The sequence below is a fragment of the Alosa sapidissima genome, chromosome 16 (assembly GCF_018492685.1).
Source record: "Alosa sapidissima isolate fAloSap1 chromosome 16, fAloSap1.pri, whole genome shotgun sequence".
Taxonomy (NCBI): Eukaryota; Metazoa; Chordata; class Actinopteri; order Clupeiformes; family Clupeidae; genus Alosa; species Alosa sapidissima.
The window spans coordinates 5969483-5989484 of record NC_055972.1 but is presented as its reverse complement, the minus strand read 5'-3'; the positions used below and the strand labels follow the sequence as shown (position 1 = coordinate 5989484).

Here is a 20002-nt window from a genome sequence, read left to right as displayed (position 1 = left end):
GACAACTGATTGTGAAGTTGTAAATTCAGACCCCAAAGGTGCAATCCCAAAAATCCCAATCAAAGGGTCAGGGTCTACGTTTCTGTCAAAGACCTGTGTGTACGTATAGAACATCTCAGACCAAAATGTACCTAATTTAGAGCAGGACCAAAACATGTGAAATAATGTTCCTGGTGCCAGATGGCACCTTAGGCATGTTGGATCAGTATTAGGGTATATCTTGGCAAGTCTTGCCCTTGATAAGTGGAGCCTATGGACAATCTTAAACTGCATTACAGCGTGTCTAATACATATTGAAGAGGAGTGTACCCTTTCCATTGCATAATGCCAATTCACGTCCAAGATCTCTCTCCCTAATTCATCTTGCCATTGATCCTTAATATGGCTAAGTGAAGGTGTGGAGGTACTTTGGAATATTTGATATAACCTAGAAACTGATCCTCTCGAGGATGGGTTATAATGGAGGCACTCGTCAATCCAGTCTTTATCTGGCTGGGCAGGGAATGAAGGGAAGTTTTTTCTAATGTAATCTCTCACCTGCAAATACCTAAAGAAATGTGCCTGTGGGATTGCATACTGTTGAACTGCCAGTTGGAAAGTTAAAAAGGAACCATTTACAAACAAATCCTTAACATAGGCCAAACCCTTCCCACTCCATAGAAGGAAGGCTGGGTCCATCACAGATGGCAGGAAAAAAGGATTTGCTGCTATTGGACTAGATAGAGATAGATAGATAGATACTTTATTGATCCTCAAGGGGAAATTCAAGAATCCAAAAAAGTTGCGAAGTAAAAAAAGTAAAAAGTAAACAAAAGACGTTAAGAAAAAACACAGACACGGACACGGACTGGATGGCAAGGTAGCTTTATGTTTGAAATGTAATCTAAACTGAGACCATATTTTAAGTGTTGCACTCACTACTGGATTATTGGTTAAATACTTTTTACTAAAAGGCGCTGGAGCGCACACCAATGTTGCTAAACTGCCAAGAGGACATGCACTTTGCTCCATCAATGCCCATACTGGTTGACTCTGAGTAGGTGACATCCAGAATTGGATTTTATGGACATTGGCGGCCCAGTAGTAGTTAATAAAGTTTGGGAGACCCAAACCTCCTTCGTTCTTATGCCTTTGCAAAAACTCTTTCCTGATTCGTGGAACTGTTTTGTTCCAAATAAAGGAGGATATGAGCTTATCTAAATCTTTAAAGTATGCCTTGGGAATAAACACAGGTAGAGTCTGAAACAAAAACAAACATTTTGGTAGAACAGTCATTTTAACGGAGTTAACTCGCCCTGCCAATGATAAAGGCAAAGAGGCCCAGCTGGACAGGTCACTCTTTGTGCTATCTAACAAGGCCCTAAAGTTTTTTTTGAACAGATCTTTAAAGTTACTCCTCACTGTAACACCTAAGTAAGTGAAGCTATCACGTATTACTTGAAATGGATATGAGCCAAGAGACATCCGTCTAGCCTGCTTATTCCTAGGGAAAATCAAGCTTTTGGTCAGATTTACTTTATAACCAGATATCCTCCCAAACTCTGATATTATTTGCAGTACTTCAGGCAAGGAGCTATTTGGGTTCGAAAGGAAAAACATTGAGTCATCGGCCTACATTGAAACCTCATGTACACAATCCCCTCTCTTTACCCCTGTGACTAACGGAGATCCCCTAATTGCAACAGCAAGTGGCTCAATGGCAATGCCAAAGAGCAGGGGGGATAGAGGACATCCCTGCCTGGTGCCTCTACAAATGGGGAAATATTCTGACAACATCTTATCAGTTCGCACAGCAGCCTGAGGGGCAGTATGAAGTATTTTAACCCAGGCTTGAAACATAGGGCCAAACCTAAACTTATCCAGTACCTTATATAAATAATTGTGTTCAATACGGTCGAATGCTTTCTGTGCATCTAATGAAATTAGTACTTCTGGGACAGGGGATACATCAGAGGAATAGAGTAAATTAAACAATCTCCGCGAATTGCTAGACAAATGTCTACCCACCACAAATCCTGTCTGATCTACATGTATAATTTTGGGCAAAACAGATTCAAGTCTAAGGGCAAGTATTTTTGTGAGTATTTTATAGTCACACCCTAATAAACTTACTGGCCTGTAAGAGCCACACTGTAAAGGATCCTTATTCTTCTTAAGCAACACAGATATTATAGCTTGGATCATTGTGGGAGGTAAAGCATTTATTAAAACACTCTTCATACACTTCTAATAGGATTGGGGCCACTTTTGCTGAAAATTTCTTATAAAACTCAATGGGAAAACTATCGGGTCCTGGGGCTTTACCTGATTTTAGACATGTTATTACACTAACAATTTCCTCCAAGCTAATAGGTTGGTCCAAAGCTACTTTATCTGACTCCTCTATGCCCTTCATCTCCAATCTATCTAACATCTGGGTTATTGTGCTATCACTAGCCATCTCACAAGTATACAGATTCTTATAGAATTGCGTGAATTGCTTATTTATTTGCCCCAGATCACAAGTAACTGTACCATCATCCAATGCCATTTCTGTAATTTGACTTGCAGAGACAGATTTCCTAAGCTGATGACGTAATAGCTTGCCTGCCCTTTCCCCATGTTCATAATGCTCACTGCGGGACCGCATATATAGGTCCTGCATTTGGCTCGTTGACATAATATCATATTCTGTTTGTAGCAGAAGCCTCTCCTTGTGAAGGTCAGGTGAGAGTGCAGAGGCTGTTGCCTGCGCTGTCGATCAATTTCCTTTATCTTGTCCTGCAATTCTTTCTGACGCGCAGATAATCTCTTGTTCTCGCTTGCTGTGTATGAAATAATTATACCTCTAATGTATGCCTTCATAGTCTCCCACAACATGCATCTGCCCACTTCTGGGGAATTATTAGTTTGTAGGAAAAAATCTATTTGATCAGACAGATATCTAACAAAGTCGTCATTTGAAAGCAAACGTGGGTTTAAGCGCCAGACACGCTGAGGTGACACCTGCCCTGGGAAGCTAAGCATCATATTAACTGGGCCATGATCAGAAATAACAATAGCTTCATAACTGATCGATCTAAACATAGGCAGCAATGAATCATCTATAAGAAAGTTATCTATCCTGGAGTATGATTGGTGTACAGGGGAAAAAAAGGAAAAAGCTTTAGAACGCGGGTTATGGTGTCTCCATGGGTCGGTAACTCCATATACTTGCATAAAAGAATTTACTGCCTGGGCCGCCTTGCTAATAATTTTACTGGTAGGGTTAGAGCGGTCTAAATTAGGACACAAAACACAATTGAAATCGCCCCCTAGTATCAGTTTGTGTGAGTCCAAAGCTGGAAGTTGTGAAAAAAACTGTTGAAAAAAACCTGCATCATCCCAGTTGGGTGCATAGACATTGGCTAGCACAGCAGGTGTGCCAAATAATTTCCCTTTAATTATTACAAATCTACCATTTCTATCTGAGATAACCTCACTCTCTGAGAACTGAACTCCAGTATGAATTAAGATGGCAACACCTCGGGATTTGCAATTAAACTTAGAATGGTACACCCCTGAGTAACCTTTCTTATGGGTCATTCCACGTCAATTCAACCAGGGCCCACGCACTTAGGTCTCAAAAAAATCTGAAAAAATTACCAGGTGTACCTATGTTACCCAGGAGACACACTGTAAAATTACTCTTATGTAAGATCAATACTTTCCAAGATACAGCCAGTTTTACAGGGGGAGGGGGGTGTCGATTTTGTTTGCCTCTTTTTTTGTCAAAGTTCACAAGCCCACAGCACAAGAACTAAACCATGTACATGTAGGAGGCTCAAATTTTGCATACTGGTACATAAATAGGAATAGTATGTAGCAAAATCGTCACGTTTGGTCTGGATAATCCTGCATGGTCATAGCTGTCCCTCAAAAATATTTTGGCTGGGCTCTGTTTAAGCCTTCAGAAGACATATTTGTACTCAACATAGGCTCTTGATTTATTTTCCTTACTGAGATAAGTAGAAACACTCTCACAAAAAACAATGAACAGAAAATAAATTCCTTCAGGGTCTGAACAGCAGACCTTAGAAGTCTAAAAAATAATTTTGGTTCTCATTTTCAGAGCACCTAAACACCTTGTGGGAATATACAAAGATTTTTTAAATATTTTTTTTCTTTATTCTCAATGATCTTTTCTTTTTAAAAACACCAATTTGACTTGTCTTATGCAAATCTTTCTTTTTCACTTTCCACCCTGAACATGGGCAAAATGCACCATTGACATCAATATGTTTTGTATAGAGCTACCACAGGTTACTCTATACAACCACAGGTTCAGTGTGGTGACTCTATAAAACATATTGATGTCAATGGGGCATTTTGCCCATGTTCAGGGTGGAAAATAAAAAAGAAAGATTTGAATAAGACAAGTCAAATTGGTGTTTTCAAAAAGAAGGGATCATTGACGGTACAGTAGAAAAATTCTACTGTACCGTCTGGAAGTGTGATTTTCAGCTCAGCAGGGTATACAACACCGAAGCGGAGGTCAGGGATCTTGCCATCCCGTAGCAATTTCTTTACGTCGTTGAACTGGGCTCGTTGTCGGCTAACCTCCAGGCTATAGTCGTGGGAAAATGCGGATATGATCCCACTCGGCCGTTTTCAGGAGTTTCCCGGCAGCCTTTTTGAGAATCTCGACTTTCTCTTGATAGTAGTGGCATCTGACAATAAAAGTTCTGGGTGGGCCTCCTCGGGGATCATCACTCTGGTCCGAGGTGCGCAGAGCGCGATGTGCTCGGTCCAGCAGAGGAGCTTTCTCCATCTCCAACGTCTCGCCCAGGATATGTGAGATATAGTTGACTGGCCCCCTGACACTCTCTCTTCCTTCTTTCACCCCAATTATTCGTAAATTACATCGCCGTGATCTATTTTCCAGATCTTCACTGCGTGCTTTCAAATTGGCTATATCCTTCTTCATTTTGCCACCTCACGTTCAAGAGTGTTGACTATGGAAGACTGTTCACTAGCAGCTTCTTCAACTTGCTGGAACTGTTGCTCCAAAGCGCCGATTCTACCATTAACATTGTCCACGCCCACTTTCAATTCCTCCCCGAGTTGGTCCACCTGACCTTTAATGTCTGCCGTCTGGCCTTCCATTTTCTCATCAATTTTCGCCAGGAGTTCTTCCTTTAGGGAAACAGTCGCTTGGAGTATTGGCTCTTGGTCCATTATAGCTGAGCTCGTGGAGCTGCTAGCTGGAGTGTTAGCCTGCCTAGCCGATCTGCCACGACCAGACATAGTAACCAAATTACTAATAAACTGTAGGCTTCAAGGGAAAATATGACTTCTTTAAAGGTTAAGTCATGCGCGAATTGTTGACTAGTCGTAATTCACCTTACTGTAATCTGTGGACTATATACATCATTTGAATTCTAGCAGAGCACCACAAACACGTCTACATGGCTCCGCTACCGGAAGTCAACCCTACTACTCCTGTTTTTAATTATTAGTTTATTTCTATATGTAAACCACTTTGATATATGACTATTATTACTGTCAATTCAAGGTATGTGCAGACACACAAACACCTTGTAAAAACTAATTCACCTGTACACACTCATCTGTGGTGTTTCAGCTGTCAAATGGAAAGATGTGTGCAGTGATTTGCTGCACGTGAAGGCAGCATTTTACCCACTCTTGCCACTTTCACTAAAACTTAACAATTACATTTAGAATATCTCTCACATTAGTGCAGATCTATTCATGATATTCAATCACATCACAATCATGTTCTGATTTATGACTGATTAGCCTACATTTATCACAGGGCCAGACCAGTGAGGATCCCGCTTGGTTATTCAGTCATCAGTGTAAAAAGGGTGAAACCTAAACCCCTTTTCTCTGCAGCTCTCCAGGACTGAAATTTCAACCGTCTGTACCAAAGTCGGGGGTTAATTATTTAAACCTGACTCACTCCGTAGACCAGGCCGGGTGATGCTCAAGAGTGACCATGGAAAAAAAGAGTGATGGAATTATCTAGACGGCAGCAGTGGAGGATGGTTAAAAATGAAACAGTTGATTAATCAATAAATGATCATTGTCAATTTCACAGTGATCACAGCATTATTGCTTTTGAATAAAAAGTACCAGAATGTCTGTCTGCAACTTCAGAATGAGTATTCGGTATGAGAGCTCAGTGAATGACTCAGGCTATACCTTCTGAAAATCCTATGAGTTGTTATGATATTGGAACATCTAGATTTGCCACAGCTCAATTTCCCAGAAGACGGCTAATTAATGCTGTGAATATAGCCTGAATACCCATACAAACCTTTGTAAAATGGGGATTTGCTCTGCAGGTCCGTCTGGCCAGAAGGCCATTGAAGCCTGTTTACAATGTCCCAATGTCCCCTCAGCAGTCAAATGGAGACTGTGAACATGTGGAAATAAAATCTCCACCCTAGCATAATGTCATTCTTTGCACGTATGCAGAGACTGATGCCAATAACCAGGTAGCTTTTTAATACCAATACCATCAGCAGATCCCCTGCAAACTGACAGACTGTTATATCAGCCAAAGACCTTCAAATGTTTTCCCAACCTTTAGCACCAAACTAAATCATAAATGAACACACAAGTGCTCTCTTTGAGCAAGCACTCTCAAAGACATCTAGTGAACTGTCATAATTGGCAGATGATCCACTGGATCATTTTAATAAAAAAAAGGCAAATATTATTGATGATATTGCGCCATACATTCAAGACAGTTAATGACAAACAGAAAGCACCATGGAAACAAAATCCAGCGGTTAAAATCCTAAAAACAGAATGTAGGAAGACCAAAAGAAAATGGTGCAAATACAAACTTCAGATCCACTATGAACACCATAAAAACATGTTCCGCATGTATAATTCTGAAACTATGCAAAGCAAGACAGTCTTTCTTCTGAAATATCACCAGTAGAAGTACAAATAACTCCCGTGTGCTATTTTCAAATAACAAACTCCCCCTCACATTATTAGCACCTGAACTTCCCTCAACTAATAAATGCAATGAGTTTTCATCTTTTTTCAAAGGGAAATTTGATCAAATCCGACTGAACATATTATTCAACTACTAACTCAACTGTATCTTACAGCTTCATGGGAAAGGAAACTTAATTTGATGTCAGAGTTTGATCGACTGTGAAACTCTTGAAAAAACTGTACAGAACCTCAACACTTCCACATGTGGCTTAGACACTCGACCAGTTTTTTTTATTTTTTTTATCTGTTCTTCATGTCATAGTAGCAGACGTGCCTCACATTGGAAATGTATCATTACTGTCTGGCAGAAGTCCCTGAAAAAACAGCTGTTCTCCAAAACAGAAAGAAAAGCCCCTTCTCAAGAAGAATAACTTGGTGCCACCATGCAACTACAGGCCCATATCCAATTTACCTTTTATTGACAAAATTATTGAAAAAAGTCTTAATCAACTAACCACCTTCCGAACATCAAATGGGTATTTTGTTTTATTTGTTTTTGGGCAAATCACAGCACTGAAACAGCTCTTATTAAGGTTTTAAATGACATATGCTGATACAGATGCATCCAAAACATCAGTCCTAGTGTTATTGGACCTTAGTGCAGCCTTCAACACTGTTGATCACAACATACTGTATTACTACAAAGACTAGACCACTGGGTTGGATTTTCAGGTATAGTCATTAATTGGGTCAAATCATATCAAGAAGGGAGTTTGTTTGTTGCCATTGGCAACTGTACCTCAAAGCCAACGTGGTGTTCCCCAGGGGATGATCTTGGGGCTATTGTTCAATTCTTCTTTTTGTCTTTAAAGCTTTACATGGACAAGCTCCCCAATACCTAAGTGAGCTTGTACACTTTAACTGCCCTCCCAGAACTCTTAGGTCCTCAGCTTCCGAAAACAGCGCGGCATTTAAAGTGTTAATGGTTTTAGTCATTGTTATTAAATATTAATATATTTAATATAGAATATATATCATTAACATCAGTGGACTTGAAATTAAATTCAGCTTTTGTCCATTAGTTTAGCTTCAAAGGGTTAAGTAGAGGAGTGGACTAACAGTTCACTCCTCTATTATCAAACACCCACACACATGCACTAACACAGAGACCCATGTGCCCATTCACATACTTTAATCTGTGGCACAATGCTAAAAAAATATGTTCTTGTTGCCTTGGCGATGAAAACATGTGGCACTGCAGAGAAGCAAGCTTGTCTCTTCATTCACACAAAGACACGGATTACATCTTGACCAACTTTAAGAAAAGAGAGTCAGGGGCAAGTTTGGTGTCTTGAATCATGTCAAGATGCCACTGATATCTGTGCTGCCTTGTTAGTCAGAGCCATGATTTGGCTGTGTATAGGAGATCTGGTCTACAAATAGTCTACCTGACAATCCAAAGTACAGCTCTTGAGCCAAACCCTTGGCTACACATTGGTGGTGGTTAGTGAGGTCCCCTTTTCCATGTGAAGCGCTTTGAGTGTTTGGGTGTTGTTATGTAGAGAGCAGTCTTATTTTTCCTTCTTGTGATGACATTATGGGAAACATGCACACAGGCTACATATCAAATTGCTCTAATTCACTATTCCGTATAGCCTAGGCCGGGAATGGTTGTTGTAGCCCACTTTGCGAAGACGAAAGGAGCTAAATTTGCTTGGCTACCGGGCATTGATTGATTTTGCATATAAATTGGCAAAATGATCATAAACACCACATCCAGATCACAGGCCAGCACTGATCGAATGAGGAGATTGAGTTTTTAGATCCCCAGACGCTGTAACGAGGGTAGCCTACATTGCAAACAGGCCCTCCCCTGCTGTGAGCTGATGACTGTTTTCTCCTGGAGTACACTACAATCTCCGCCACCGAGACACTGATGGCACTACAACGAGCCCTCGATGACGGGTGGGCCTTGCGATGACAAGCGGCCAGTTAATCTCCAGAGCTGCTTCTTCAGCAATCAGCGCGGGTCGCTGTCTCTGTCTGAGGTGATTACAGAGAGCTTGCCAGCGGTGCTCCGCGTTGACCCCACCACTCACGGCACAGTGACAAGGAGCGAATCATGTCGTGAGGGAGGTGGTGTTGGATGGCGGCGCCGGGGGAAGCTAGCCACACTCCGACACCTCTACATATAAATGAACAGGAGAGATTGCGCCTGGGAGCACTGTATCCATGACGACCCTCCAGCAATATACCCTTCTTTTGTTTTTTAACTATTGGAAACCAAGCCCCCCCTCCACCACTGTGATTGCTGGTGCACCCTCAGTATATGAAAGTTCACAAGATCACTGCCTCATTAGCCTGTCTTTCCAGTGCATGGCTTGCTCCTTGTGGCTTACAGCAGGCTTCCACTGCAATGCACGGTCTATTCAATTGAAGAGAGTTGGCATCCTATCAGTCTGAATGTCGGTGTCAAGCTAGATATCCCAGTATGATTGGTTTTTCCTCACTTCTGTGAAAATCATTCCAGTTAACAGTGGTAAAAAAATAAATGAAATTGAAAAAATGAGTCAGCATCTGCCACAGTGCTCAAGGACATGTTTGTCCTTTAGAGTATGGTGTAGGCCTATGTGTGTGTGGAGTAGGATTGCATATTTAGAGCTATTAGCTTAATAAGAAGCTGTAGAACATTAGATGAAGTGGAGCATTGTGATATTCTCATTCACCCTTTAACAGTTATAGGACAAAGGGTATCGGCGCCCTCAGATTTGACTTCATCCTCCAACATTAGGTAACCAATCAGACTTGGTCTGTACATTTGTCTGATCAAGATACAATACTAAAATACATGTATAATGGCATAAAACGGAGTTGCGTGTGACAATTGCCTATATGCCCGGCTCTTCCTGGAATGCTCTTTGACCAGCTCATAGGCCTATATTTCCGATGGGACGTCAGCGGTGTTCAGTGTCCGAGTGAATACAAAAGGAGCAGAATATAATAGATGCTGTTACAAGTTTACTTACTCAGCTGTAATAAAAAACGAGAAAGCTAACAAAGCAGTTTTCTCCTCTAAAGATATAAAACCCTAAATGTTCATTATAACCTCTTTTGTAATTGGGACAAAAGGTGTATTCAGAGAATGTTCGGGAAAAAGAGTGTTGAACACAATCATGTCCACAAGGCTCAGGCCATCAAACAGCTGGGTGTCCTTGCTCAATTGGTCCTATTTTTTAGAGGTTTGTTGTTCATGGAACTACCAAGCCCAAGGACATGCTTTTCACTGTATACAAGGGATAGGCAGAGGTTTCAGGCCCCCACACTTTTTCACATCTTTTAAGTTGCAGCCTTATACTAAAAATCATTTACATTCTAATGTCTACCTTATCAATCCTGATTTAATACCGCATAAAGACAAAGACAATATTTTAGAAATCTTACAAAATGTACAGAGGTATGTTGAAAATTCTAAACAGTGTCATACGTGGACTGAGGTTAAATATGTGCAGTCCAGTGTTTCCCACAGAATTGAATTGTACAGTATTTGTGGTGGTAGGTTTGCAGAATTAACTTGAATGCAACAGTTTTTAACAAACTAGCACAGCGTGGTTCTGATGCTAACCAGCTTTAAGCACAATTTAATACAACCTGGAAAATCATTGTGTGGTGGTCAATGTTGATATTGTGGTGGGCTGCCACAATTAAGTCAATGTATGGGAAACACTGCAGTTGAACAAACACGTTGACGCAAGGCAAACTCAACCTTTACACGGGTAAATGGCCAAATGTGGGTTCACTCAGAAACCACCATACTGTAGAATTTGATCAATTCTCATGTTCTATTATTCTGATTAAGAGTTTTAGCAAAATAGTATCATGTATGTTTGACTCTTTTTCTGTCGGCTGAAAAGTAAATCTAGAGTCTGTGATTCTAATCAAATTATCGCTTGTCCTCAATTTCCTCATCGAAATCCATTGACGGTTTTACAGGGCAGCCGTGGCCCACTGGTTAGCACTCTGGACTTGTAACCGGAGGGTTGCCGGTTCGAGCCCCGACCAGTGGGCTGCGGCTGAAGTGCCCTTGAGCAAGGCACCTAACCCCTCACTGCTCCCCGAGCGCCGCCATTGTAGTAGGCAGCTCACTGCGCCGGGATTAGTGTGTGCTTCACCTCACTGTGTGCTGTTTGTGTTTCACTAATTCACCGATTGGGTTAAATGCAGAGATCAAATTTCCCTCACGGGATCAAAAAAGTATATACTTATACTTACTTACCCTATGTATAGCAGACCCTTATACTCACAACCCAGAATACTTAGTAAGTACATCCAGAGACTTTCTAATGTGGAGACACAGCACTCAAAAAATACTCCATAGAAATGCATGGGGCTAGTTTGTCACGCCAATATGGCCGTTGTCTACACATATCCCACCCCTTCCTCGGCAAAACGTCGACATGTGAGTACATTGAGCCAATCATATGGTGTGTTGTGAAGACATCGTGCCAATTATGTGTTGTGATCTCGCCACTGGAGCAAGATTGGTGTCGTGAAGCCTTGCGCACGCGCAGTTCGACCCAAAGACTGTGCCCGATGAGTGCCCATAAAACGTTGGTATATGGCCGCCGAGTGGAGGGACTTGCCCAAAAGGACTTTGGTACATCTAGCCTTCGTGGTGATTAACTATGCAAGGTCTAATGGTAAAGCCACTTAAGAGATATAGTACAAACACTATATTACATGCAAGACCCCATGTGACCTTAACCTTTGATCCTATGATTTAATGTATCTAATCCAACCATCAAGGCCTTGTGAGTAACTGCAATGTTTGATGAACAGCATTCAAGCCAATTGGTAGATATCATGCAAACATTGTATTAGATGAGGGATAGCCTGTGACTTTGACCTTTAACCCCAACTCCTTGACGACCAAAAGTGTCCATCTAGCCTTTGAAGCGATTAACTGTGCACATTTTGAGATCCTTCCTCCAAAGACTGTACGACGTGTAGGAGCCCATGTGACCTTTGTGTTTGACCCCACAACACTGATCAGTCCATCTTGCTTTTGTATTGATTAACTGTGCAAAATTAGAGATCCTTCCGCCCCGATGAGAGATATAGCGCTGTCGTAGTGAACGGAACCACGCGCACAGCTGCATGCACAAAGGGACGACCAGACAACAGTATGCTTGCCAGCCCACTAGTGTGGGCAGAGGCATGATTATTATATACTGCTACAAGAATGTGCCTCAGACAACATCTCTATGGCAAAAATGACAATACTCATCCATAATTTAACAAACCATTTTCATTACAATATAAAACACTGAATATGTCGCCATACAGCAGCATTTTTGCAGTTCACAGACTTTAATGGATAAGTAAACCATTTGTAAAGGTAAGTAAACCTCTCAGTTCCACTTGTGGTCCAAGAAAAAGTTCATTCCTCATCTCTCGGCAGTCTTCAAAGGCTGAATTCTTGAACTCAAGTCAGTTTTTGTGGACAGTGTATCGCTGCAAATACATACGCGTTTCCACAGCCATTTAGAAGCTGAATGCAGTCTTTCAGAGGATAGACATCACATCCCTTGGGAGTTGTTCACTAAACTTTCAGATTCCACTTCAATGGAGACGACATGGTGCCCTGGGATCATGGCAAGACCCAAGACCCTTGGCTCCCCTTGAGAGAATGAGTCTGTGAAGAGAAATAGACTGTTAGAGTCATATCTACCTATCTAGCTCCAGGATTTTCATCAAGTGCTACGTGGCCAACTGGTGATTTGTGAAGGCATTGCTGGCGGTTACATGTAGGGCTACCATTACTGTGGGAATCAACTCTTTTATTCAGCGGAGATCCTGAAGATGCTTTCTTAAGTGCTCCACATGTAGGCTAGGCAGCCGTGGCCTACAGGTTAGCACTTCGAACTTGTTACCATAGGGTTGCCGGTTCGAACCCCGACTAGTAGGAATGGCTGAAGTGCCCTTGAGCAAGTCATTCCCCTTTGTTGCTGTGGCCGTTTATGATCCAATCAGCAACATATCAGAAATACTATTATACTACTATGGATATATAAAGGCTTTGCTGACAAATGCCTAGGCTAACAAATGCTTAGGCCCCGTTGATGCGGACTCCAAGCAGCTAGCCGTAGCTTGTTCTTAGCATATGTCGCAATTATTTGACTTTATACACAGACATTCAAGACTGGCAGCCTTAACCCTTTACCCCCCACAAGCACACCATATGGCAACTGTGGCAAGGAAAAACTCCCATATTCCAGGAAGAAACCTTGAGCAGAACCTGACTTAATAGGGGGAGCCCATCTGCTTCTGGCTGGCTGCGCCCTCCAATGGCAGCAGATGTAGAATAATCTGAAAAAGTAGTCTACAGGATAAGATGAGTTAACTAAAGGCTTTCCTATACAGGTATGTTTTCAGATCTTTTTAAAAAATATTTACTGAACTCGCCTGCTTGATGCACAGAGGCAGGGTGTTCCATGTTTTGGGGCATAATGGATAAAAGCAGCTTCTTCACTTTGCTTGTGGAGCACTTTGGGTACAATTGGATGATCTAAGTTTCCTTTGTGGTTGATAAGATATTAAAAGCTCAGAGATATATGAAGGTGCTATGCCATTCAGAGCTTTGTAAGTAATTAACATAACCTTAAAATCAATTCTATAGGAAACAGGGAGCCAGTGCAGTTCAGCCAACACAGGGGTGATGTGTTCTCTCTTCTTGGTCTTAGTTAAAAGTCTAGCTGCAGAGTTCCATATGAGTGCCAATTTCTTTAGATGTTTTTTGGGAAGACCAGTGAAAAGTGCATTGCAGTAGTCTAACCTGCTAGTGATAAAGGCATGAATTTGTTTTTCTGCATCTTGTTGAGTTAAAAAGGGCCGCACTTTGGCAATGTTTCTCAGGTGGAAATAGGCTGTCTGAGTAACTTGATATGGGGCTTAAAACTCAACTCTGCATCTAAGATGACACCGAAGCTTGTTACTTTTGGTTTGACCTGGTGCACCAAGTGTTCCCCATGTTACTAAGAACAATGTCTCGCTTTGGTTTTGGTCCAACCAAAAGTACCTCTGTTTTGTCATCATTTAGTTTCAAAACATTTTTGCTCATCCACTGATTAATGGAGATTAGGCATGCAGTGAGGGAGCAAAGGCCATCTGGGTTAGTTGGCTCCACAGAAATATACAATTGGGTATCATCTGCGCAGCTGTGGAAGTTTACATTATGCTGATTTATGATGTTTCCCAACAGAAGCATATATAGGGAAAAGAGCAGGGGACCAAGGCAGCTCCCCTGGGCCACACCAAAAGGCAAGTCATGTTTTACAGACACATGATCTCCTAGACTGATATAAAAATCTCTGCCAGTAATGTAGGTTTTAGACCAGTTTAGAGCATTATCAGAGAGACCCACCCACTTCACAAGGCGGTGAATTAGGATGCTATGATCAATGGTGTCAAATGCCGCACTCAAATCTAGAAGAATAAGGATTGAGACTTTGTTTGAGTCAGTAGCCAGTCTAAGATCATTGACTATTTTTACTAGAGCCGTTTCTGTGCTGTGATTTGATCTAAAACCTGATTGGAATTTTTCAAGGATACTGTTTTCGTTGAGGAAAGTATTTAACTGATTACAAACAACTTTTTCAAGTACTTTGCTCAGGAACGGTGGGTTTGATATAGGCCTGTAGTTGCTCAGATTAGTATGGTCAAGATTGGACTTTTTAAGTAAAGGTTTCACAACAGCGTTTTTAAAAGCAGTTGGAAATATACCTGTTTCTAATGAGGTATTTATTACCTTGAGAATAAAGGGAGCTAAGCTATCATATACATTTTTGAGGAATCTAGTAGGGATTGGATCCAAAGCACATGTTGAGGAGCCGGTTTGAGTTATAATTTTACTAAGCTCTGATTGCGTAAAGAACCTTAATTTTGGGGGGCTGTTTTTGGGTGTACTATCAAACATATTACCTGTGTTACCAATAGTCTCCCTTATAGAAATTACTTTGTTTTTGAAGAAGTCTGCAAATTCTTCGCATCTTAGAGAGGGTGCCTGACTGAGTGTATCAAAAGGTGTTTGATGCAATAGCCTATCAATGGTGGCTCTTTATGGAGAATACAGCGGGAAAACACGTATTTTCTAAATTACTTAACTCCCTCTCTTTTTTTTACTGCAGCTTCTTCTACTGCGTAACGTAGTTAGCGTTATCCTTTTCACAACAGCGACACTTCTGTTCAGGAGAATATTGCAACTAGTGTCGCGACCACCACAAAGAAACCCACTCTTTGACCACTACGCGCGAGTATAAATGGTTACGGCGCTCCCGTGACGTCACATTGTCGCGCTACAGGTAGGGAGGGAGTTAAGTCAAAGATAATTAATGCATAGCAAGATGGGTCGTCCTAGTTCATGTCTATGAGAGCAAAGTGGAGTTCAGTCAGAGACGGGCTCTGGTTCAGTCCCCGCCGGGACAGGGGCGTGTCACTGACGTATGACTGACGTTTGGACGCCTCGGTTCCATGCCAGACAGAAGCCGGAGTACAAAACAAACTTGGTGTACTGTACACCTTCATTAATGTTGATTTTCTCCCGACTGGAGGGTCATACTGTCACAACATTCTCCTGAAATGGGGAGGAGGGTTTGGAGATCATGATACAGTGTCCGAAATGTGCATCCATTGCTCAGAAAAATAAGGGTTTGACAAATTCTGGGAAATTCTTGGATTCTGCCATAGACCTCAATGTTAAAAAGGGAGCCCGATCACTGCATACATGCAGTGGCCCCCCCTCGTGTGGGGCGTGTACTACTGCTACCCTATTTGCATACATTTCCAGGGACAGGAAATGGCCTCTCAGGAAGTATCTTCGTAATCAACCATCTTTGGTTAAGTCATTTAGAGACGAGTGACCGTCGCAGGAAGTGCATCATAACAAAGGGACGCCAGACCCTCTTGTAACAGCTGTACTCTGATACTGCAGACTTGTAAAATTAGTTAGAACATAAGGCAGAAAAACGTTTCCTCATGCTGCTTCCTTATGTTGGAATGTGCAAAAATGTACAAACAATCAAGAGGATGCCTTCTTGTATGTGATTTCTGCAACAGTGATTTTTTTCCAGGAGCACTTGTGTTAAAAAGTTAAAAAATGTAGGAGCACAGACAAAAATTTGGGCACACAGTCAGTTCTGTACTTAACTTAAACATAATCTAACATTACACTGCAGCTAACACTTAAACATGCCAGTGCACCAATTGCGAATATTAAGAATGACTGACAACATTTAGGCTACAGGAAATAGGATTTTAAAGATCAGTGCCAACTTTATTTTCAGTCTTTTCCTACATTTTATTAATGTAAAATAGTATAATACATTGCCATATTTGCATTTAGCCTGTATATCAAGTATCCTGCCAAATGTAGGCTAATTTAATTATTTGTGAATCCATCTGTAGCTAATCCAAATATGCCCATGGTGACCTATCTGACTGCATACTGCAATACTACTACTAAAACAGTCCATTTTCTCTTCCACAAAACCCAACGTAGGCTAATCAATGTTGTATATATATTTTTTTTGTACTTTCACTTTTTATTTGACATATCTGCATTGATGGGGGCAGTAGGCAAACGTTAGGCCTACTTTCGTTTTGCACTTCAGCTTGTATTCTGTGTAAACAAACAAGCATGCGTGGAAGCCTGGAGTGGTCAGTAGCGTTCTACCTTTGAATAAAATGGGAGTATTACGGGAAGCTACTTTTGTGCCTGTTCGCTACAGCTATATTTTGCAATACGTCAACTGGGCTAAAAGGCATGTTAGGTTACCTTTCCTTCTCTCACTGCATTCTCAGAATCTCATCCTGTTCCTCCGATATCCGATGAATTCGGTGGATAGAAGAACTAATTTCTTCAATCTTTGCATCTTGGCTGGCTAGTCTAACTTTCCACTTTTTCTGGGTGCTCTTGGATTTGATAGAAGCGACTACTAGCGAGTCACAACGCAAAACTGCTAACGTTGATGGGAGGTGTAGTTTTTATGCTGCATTCACAACGTGATTCTATGGTTTGCACCAGTAATGTTTCTTGATGTTACGGTGTATTTTGTAGACAAACATTGACATGGTTAGAAGTCATTCGCACCAGTGCGCCTAAATATTTTTTTGCACTCGCACGCCATCATTTTTACTCGCATGTGCAAGTGAAATGGGCGCACTGTAGAGCCCTGTAGCCTATTGTTGATTTTTATGCTGTGGTGTAAAGCATGTCACACAGTAGCCTAGCCTACAGAAAACACTTAATTGATGTGATATAATGATGACTTGTTAAATGTATGCCTACAATGGTTTATTAAAGGGACACCAGGCAAGCCTGATGCTTTTTTCCTACGAAACTCCCCCTCGCTCGGTCTGAAGCTCTTTTCCTTTTCTTTGCGTCTTCCATCAAGGGTTTTCGCTGCTTCTTCGCCGGCTCTGCCATTATACACACGTTTGCAACAATCTCTAGCGTTTCGTTAGCCTGCCTCTGTGCTGTAAACTGATCCTGCTTCGGTCGGCGGGTAGGATACACCGAACTTGCAAGTGGGATATTCTTCCTACAGGCAGTAGGGGCGGGCGAGAGAGCCTTCATTCACCCCGTAATGAGTCATTTAACCATATACCGACTTACGAAGATGATTAATTAACACGACAACGTTGCCTGGTGTCCCTTTAAACATAGTCATTTATTTCATCAGTCATCATGTTCATGTTAATGAATAGGAAGGACATTTATCATACCCATAAACAAAAAATTCGCGCAATATCTGCCGTGAGTCCCTATGCGTGAGTCACAAGCTCCTCCCAGCTGACTCTGCCAGATCATGTGGACAGTCGTGATCGGTTATTTAATAAATAAATGTGAATTACGAATAATAATAAAACGCTTCTACCTAATGTGACTATTTTTTATATAAACTGTAAAAGAAAATACATGTTTTCCCGCTGTATTCTCCATAAAGAGTAAAGTAAATTATGTTTCTGGAATTGACGTCACTTCCTGGACTCGTCTGATGCTGGTCTGAGGTCTCTCAATGACTTAACCCCTACTGAACGGCGAGTATGTAGGACGCTTAACCCCTCACTGCTCCCCGAGCGTCGCTGTAGCAGGCAGCTCACTGCGTCGGGATTAGTGTGTGCTTCTGTTCACTGTGTGCTGAGCATGATTTTATTGAGCGGCACTGACATAAAATAGAACTGATGGTAATAGGCAAGGCACTAGCAGGGTAAGTTTGACGCTGGTGTGCGGGGTTGTCTGAATGATGGTTCCCTGGTCACAATCAAACACAAGCACCTGATCTAGAGGCGTTCCAGTAGTTAACACAGACGTTCCTACAGGTAACAGCGGCCCACCTGTGGATTTGAGGAACTCCTGAGCAGAGCCGAGAATGACATTGCAGTCCCGGTCGGTGCACAAGAACAGTCCCACAAGAGTGCGGCCATCAGTCATACGGATCCGCATATTCTTGTTCAGAAGGCTCTCCAGCTTCTGCCTCGCCATAGAGTACGAGGACTCCTCTGACTAGATCAGAGATAGACAGACAGAGAGAGAGAGATGACAATAATTGGTGATGATGCCTTTCATTCATTCATTCATTTTTACCCGACTTTAACTTGGGCAATATTTATAAATCAACTGAATATATAAGATAAAGTTCAACCACAGCCTGTGAAATCACTACAAATGTTCAGTTTCAACCCCTGTTTAGTATCATAATCACGTGAAAATGTTTGCCTACAAATGATGACTTAATTTAGTTGACATCTGTCAGCTTCATAGTTTACATACCAGTAGCCTATTCACTATATTAATCTATTTGGCGTTTGTGAGCACAGTGATAAACAACTATGCATATATTGCGTTCATATAATACAATCAGCAAACACAGACTAATTATTATTAGACACCAAATATAAAAGGGGGGAAAGCTAAACCAGTCAGTCTAATTTGAATGCTATGCTACCTAACATCGTGTAGATTTATTAACGCTACATTTTAACTACACAAAATATAACATTAATCTTACCTCCGATTGCATGTCTGATCCATTTTCTTCGTTTCCTGTTGCCATATTCGGCATATTACAGCCTAAATGTGCACAATTTCAGCTCTGGTTTTATGCTAATGTTATGTTCGACACATTGAAGAGCAGCGTGAATCTAGCAACAGTTAAGAAAATTCCCATATGGCCACCATTCGCTAATCCTTCGAAATAAAAGTTAGAATTTCTTTATTCGTTTTTCGATTCATGAAGAGGGAAATTATTCATTTAAAACATTATTGTGTTAAAAAAGGTAAAGTTAAGTTTGAAAATAATTAAGTAAGTTATTTAAATAGAAAACACACCATGAAATGCTATATTACCATATTGCCTAGTGTCGAATTAAAATTGTGTTGTGGGGTAATTCAACACTAGGAAATACTTTTTTAATGGTGTAGGCCTACTTTCGATTTAAATCACGTATTTAGCAAGACAACTTTGCTACAATTACACCATTTGCAGATGCATTTGCATAGGATAGGACCTACTTTTAGCTGATAGTTTGTGTAACCTACCTTTATTTTGACGCTTTTCGCCGCTATATTGTCGCTAGCTCCACGGAACTACATTGCAGCATTGAAGGATGTCATTCTTCTTCTGCTTGTCCAGACCTTCTACTGCTTGTACGCCTGTGTTCATTATAGCGCCGCTTAACATTGTGGTGGAATAACCTACATGCAGGTCAAATTAAGCACCTAAAATCAATGGCGCATCTGGGTGTTTCTGCAACGAACAGGCACTTTTATGTCCTTGTAAAGACATTTTGAATTTTTTCAAATTTTGTCACATGATGCTTGATAAATATACTGTGCTATTATACATATTGTCTTAAAATATTATGTAAAGAACATTTTATTTAATAAGATTTCTAAAGTATATTTTAAAATACTTTTGAAAAATAAGTTCATATTACTGTTGGATTCATGTGTAGCCTATGATGTGATGATACTGAAAGCTAACATAACAAACCTTGTTAGCTGCCATTATCT

At 41.1% G+C, this 20002-nt stretch overlaps 1 protein-coding gene and 1 long non-coding RNA gene across 3 annotated transcripts; one reads left to right on the top strand and one right to left on the bottom strand.

The window, feature by feature from the left end:
- The first annotated feature begins 850 nt into the window (after positions 1 to 850).
- On the top strand, positions 851 to 20002 carry LOC121685540. The gene is made up of 3 exons (XR_006023386.1): positions 851 to 3559; positions 4966 to 4968; positions 19991 to 20002. It is a non-coding gene; the product is annotated as an uncharacterized LOC121685540 (long non-coding RNA).
- Positions 12221 to 19153, bottom strand: naa38 (N-alpha-acetyltransferase 38, NatC auxiliary subunit). 2 transcript variants are annotated; one of them, XM_042066132.1, is made up of 3 exons: positions 18999 to 19153; positions 18266 to 18493; positions 12221 to 12625 (listed from the first exon to the last, which is right to left on the bottom strand). In XM_042066132.1, the coding sequence occupies exons 1-3, from the start codon at positions 19050 to 19052 to the stop codon at positions 12581 to 12583; spliced, it is 327 nt and encodes a 108-aa protein (XP_041922066.1). In that variant the 5' UTR covers positions 19053 to 19153; the 3' UTR covers positions 12221 to 12580. The 2 variants fall into 2 exon arrangements, with proteins under 2 accessions (XP_041922066.1, XP_041922065.1); XM_042066131.1 differs by having other exon boundaries at positions 18325 to 18493.

Excerpts from the sequence above, each read along its gene's own strand:
- naa38 (XM_042066131.1), bottom strand. The coding sequence starts at position 19,052 with ATGCCGAATATGGCAACAGGAAACGAAGAAAATGGATCAGACATGCAA. Across the intron at positions 18,494-18,998 it reads GATCAGACATGCAATCGGAG|TCAGAGGAGTCCTCGTACTC; the intron begins GTAAGATTAATG and ends TCTCTGATCTAG. Across the intron at positions 12,626-18,324 it reads GGAGTTCCTCAAATCCACAG|ACTCATTCTCTCAAGGGGAG; the intron begins GTGGGCCGCTGT and ends TTCTCTTCACAG.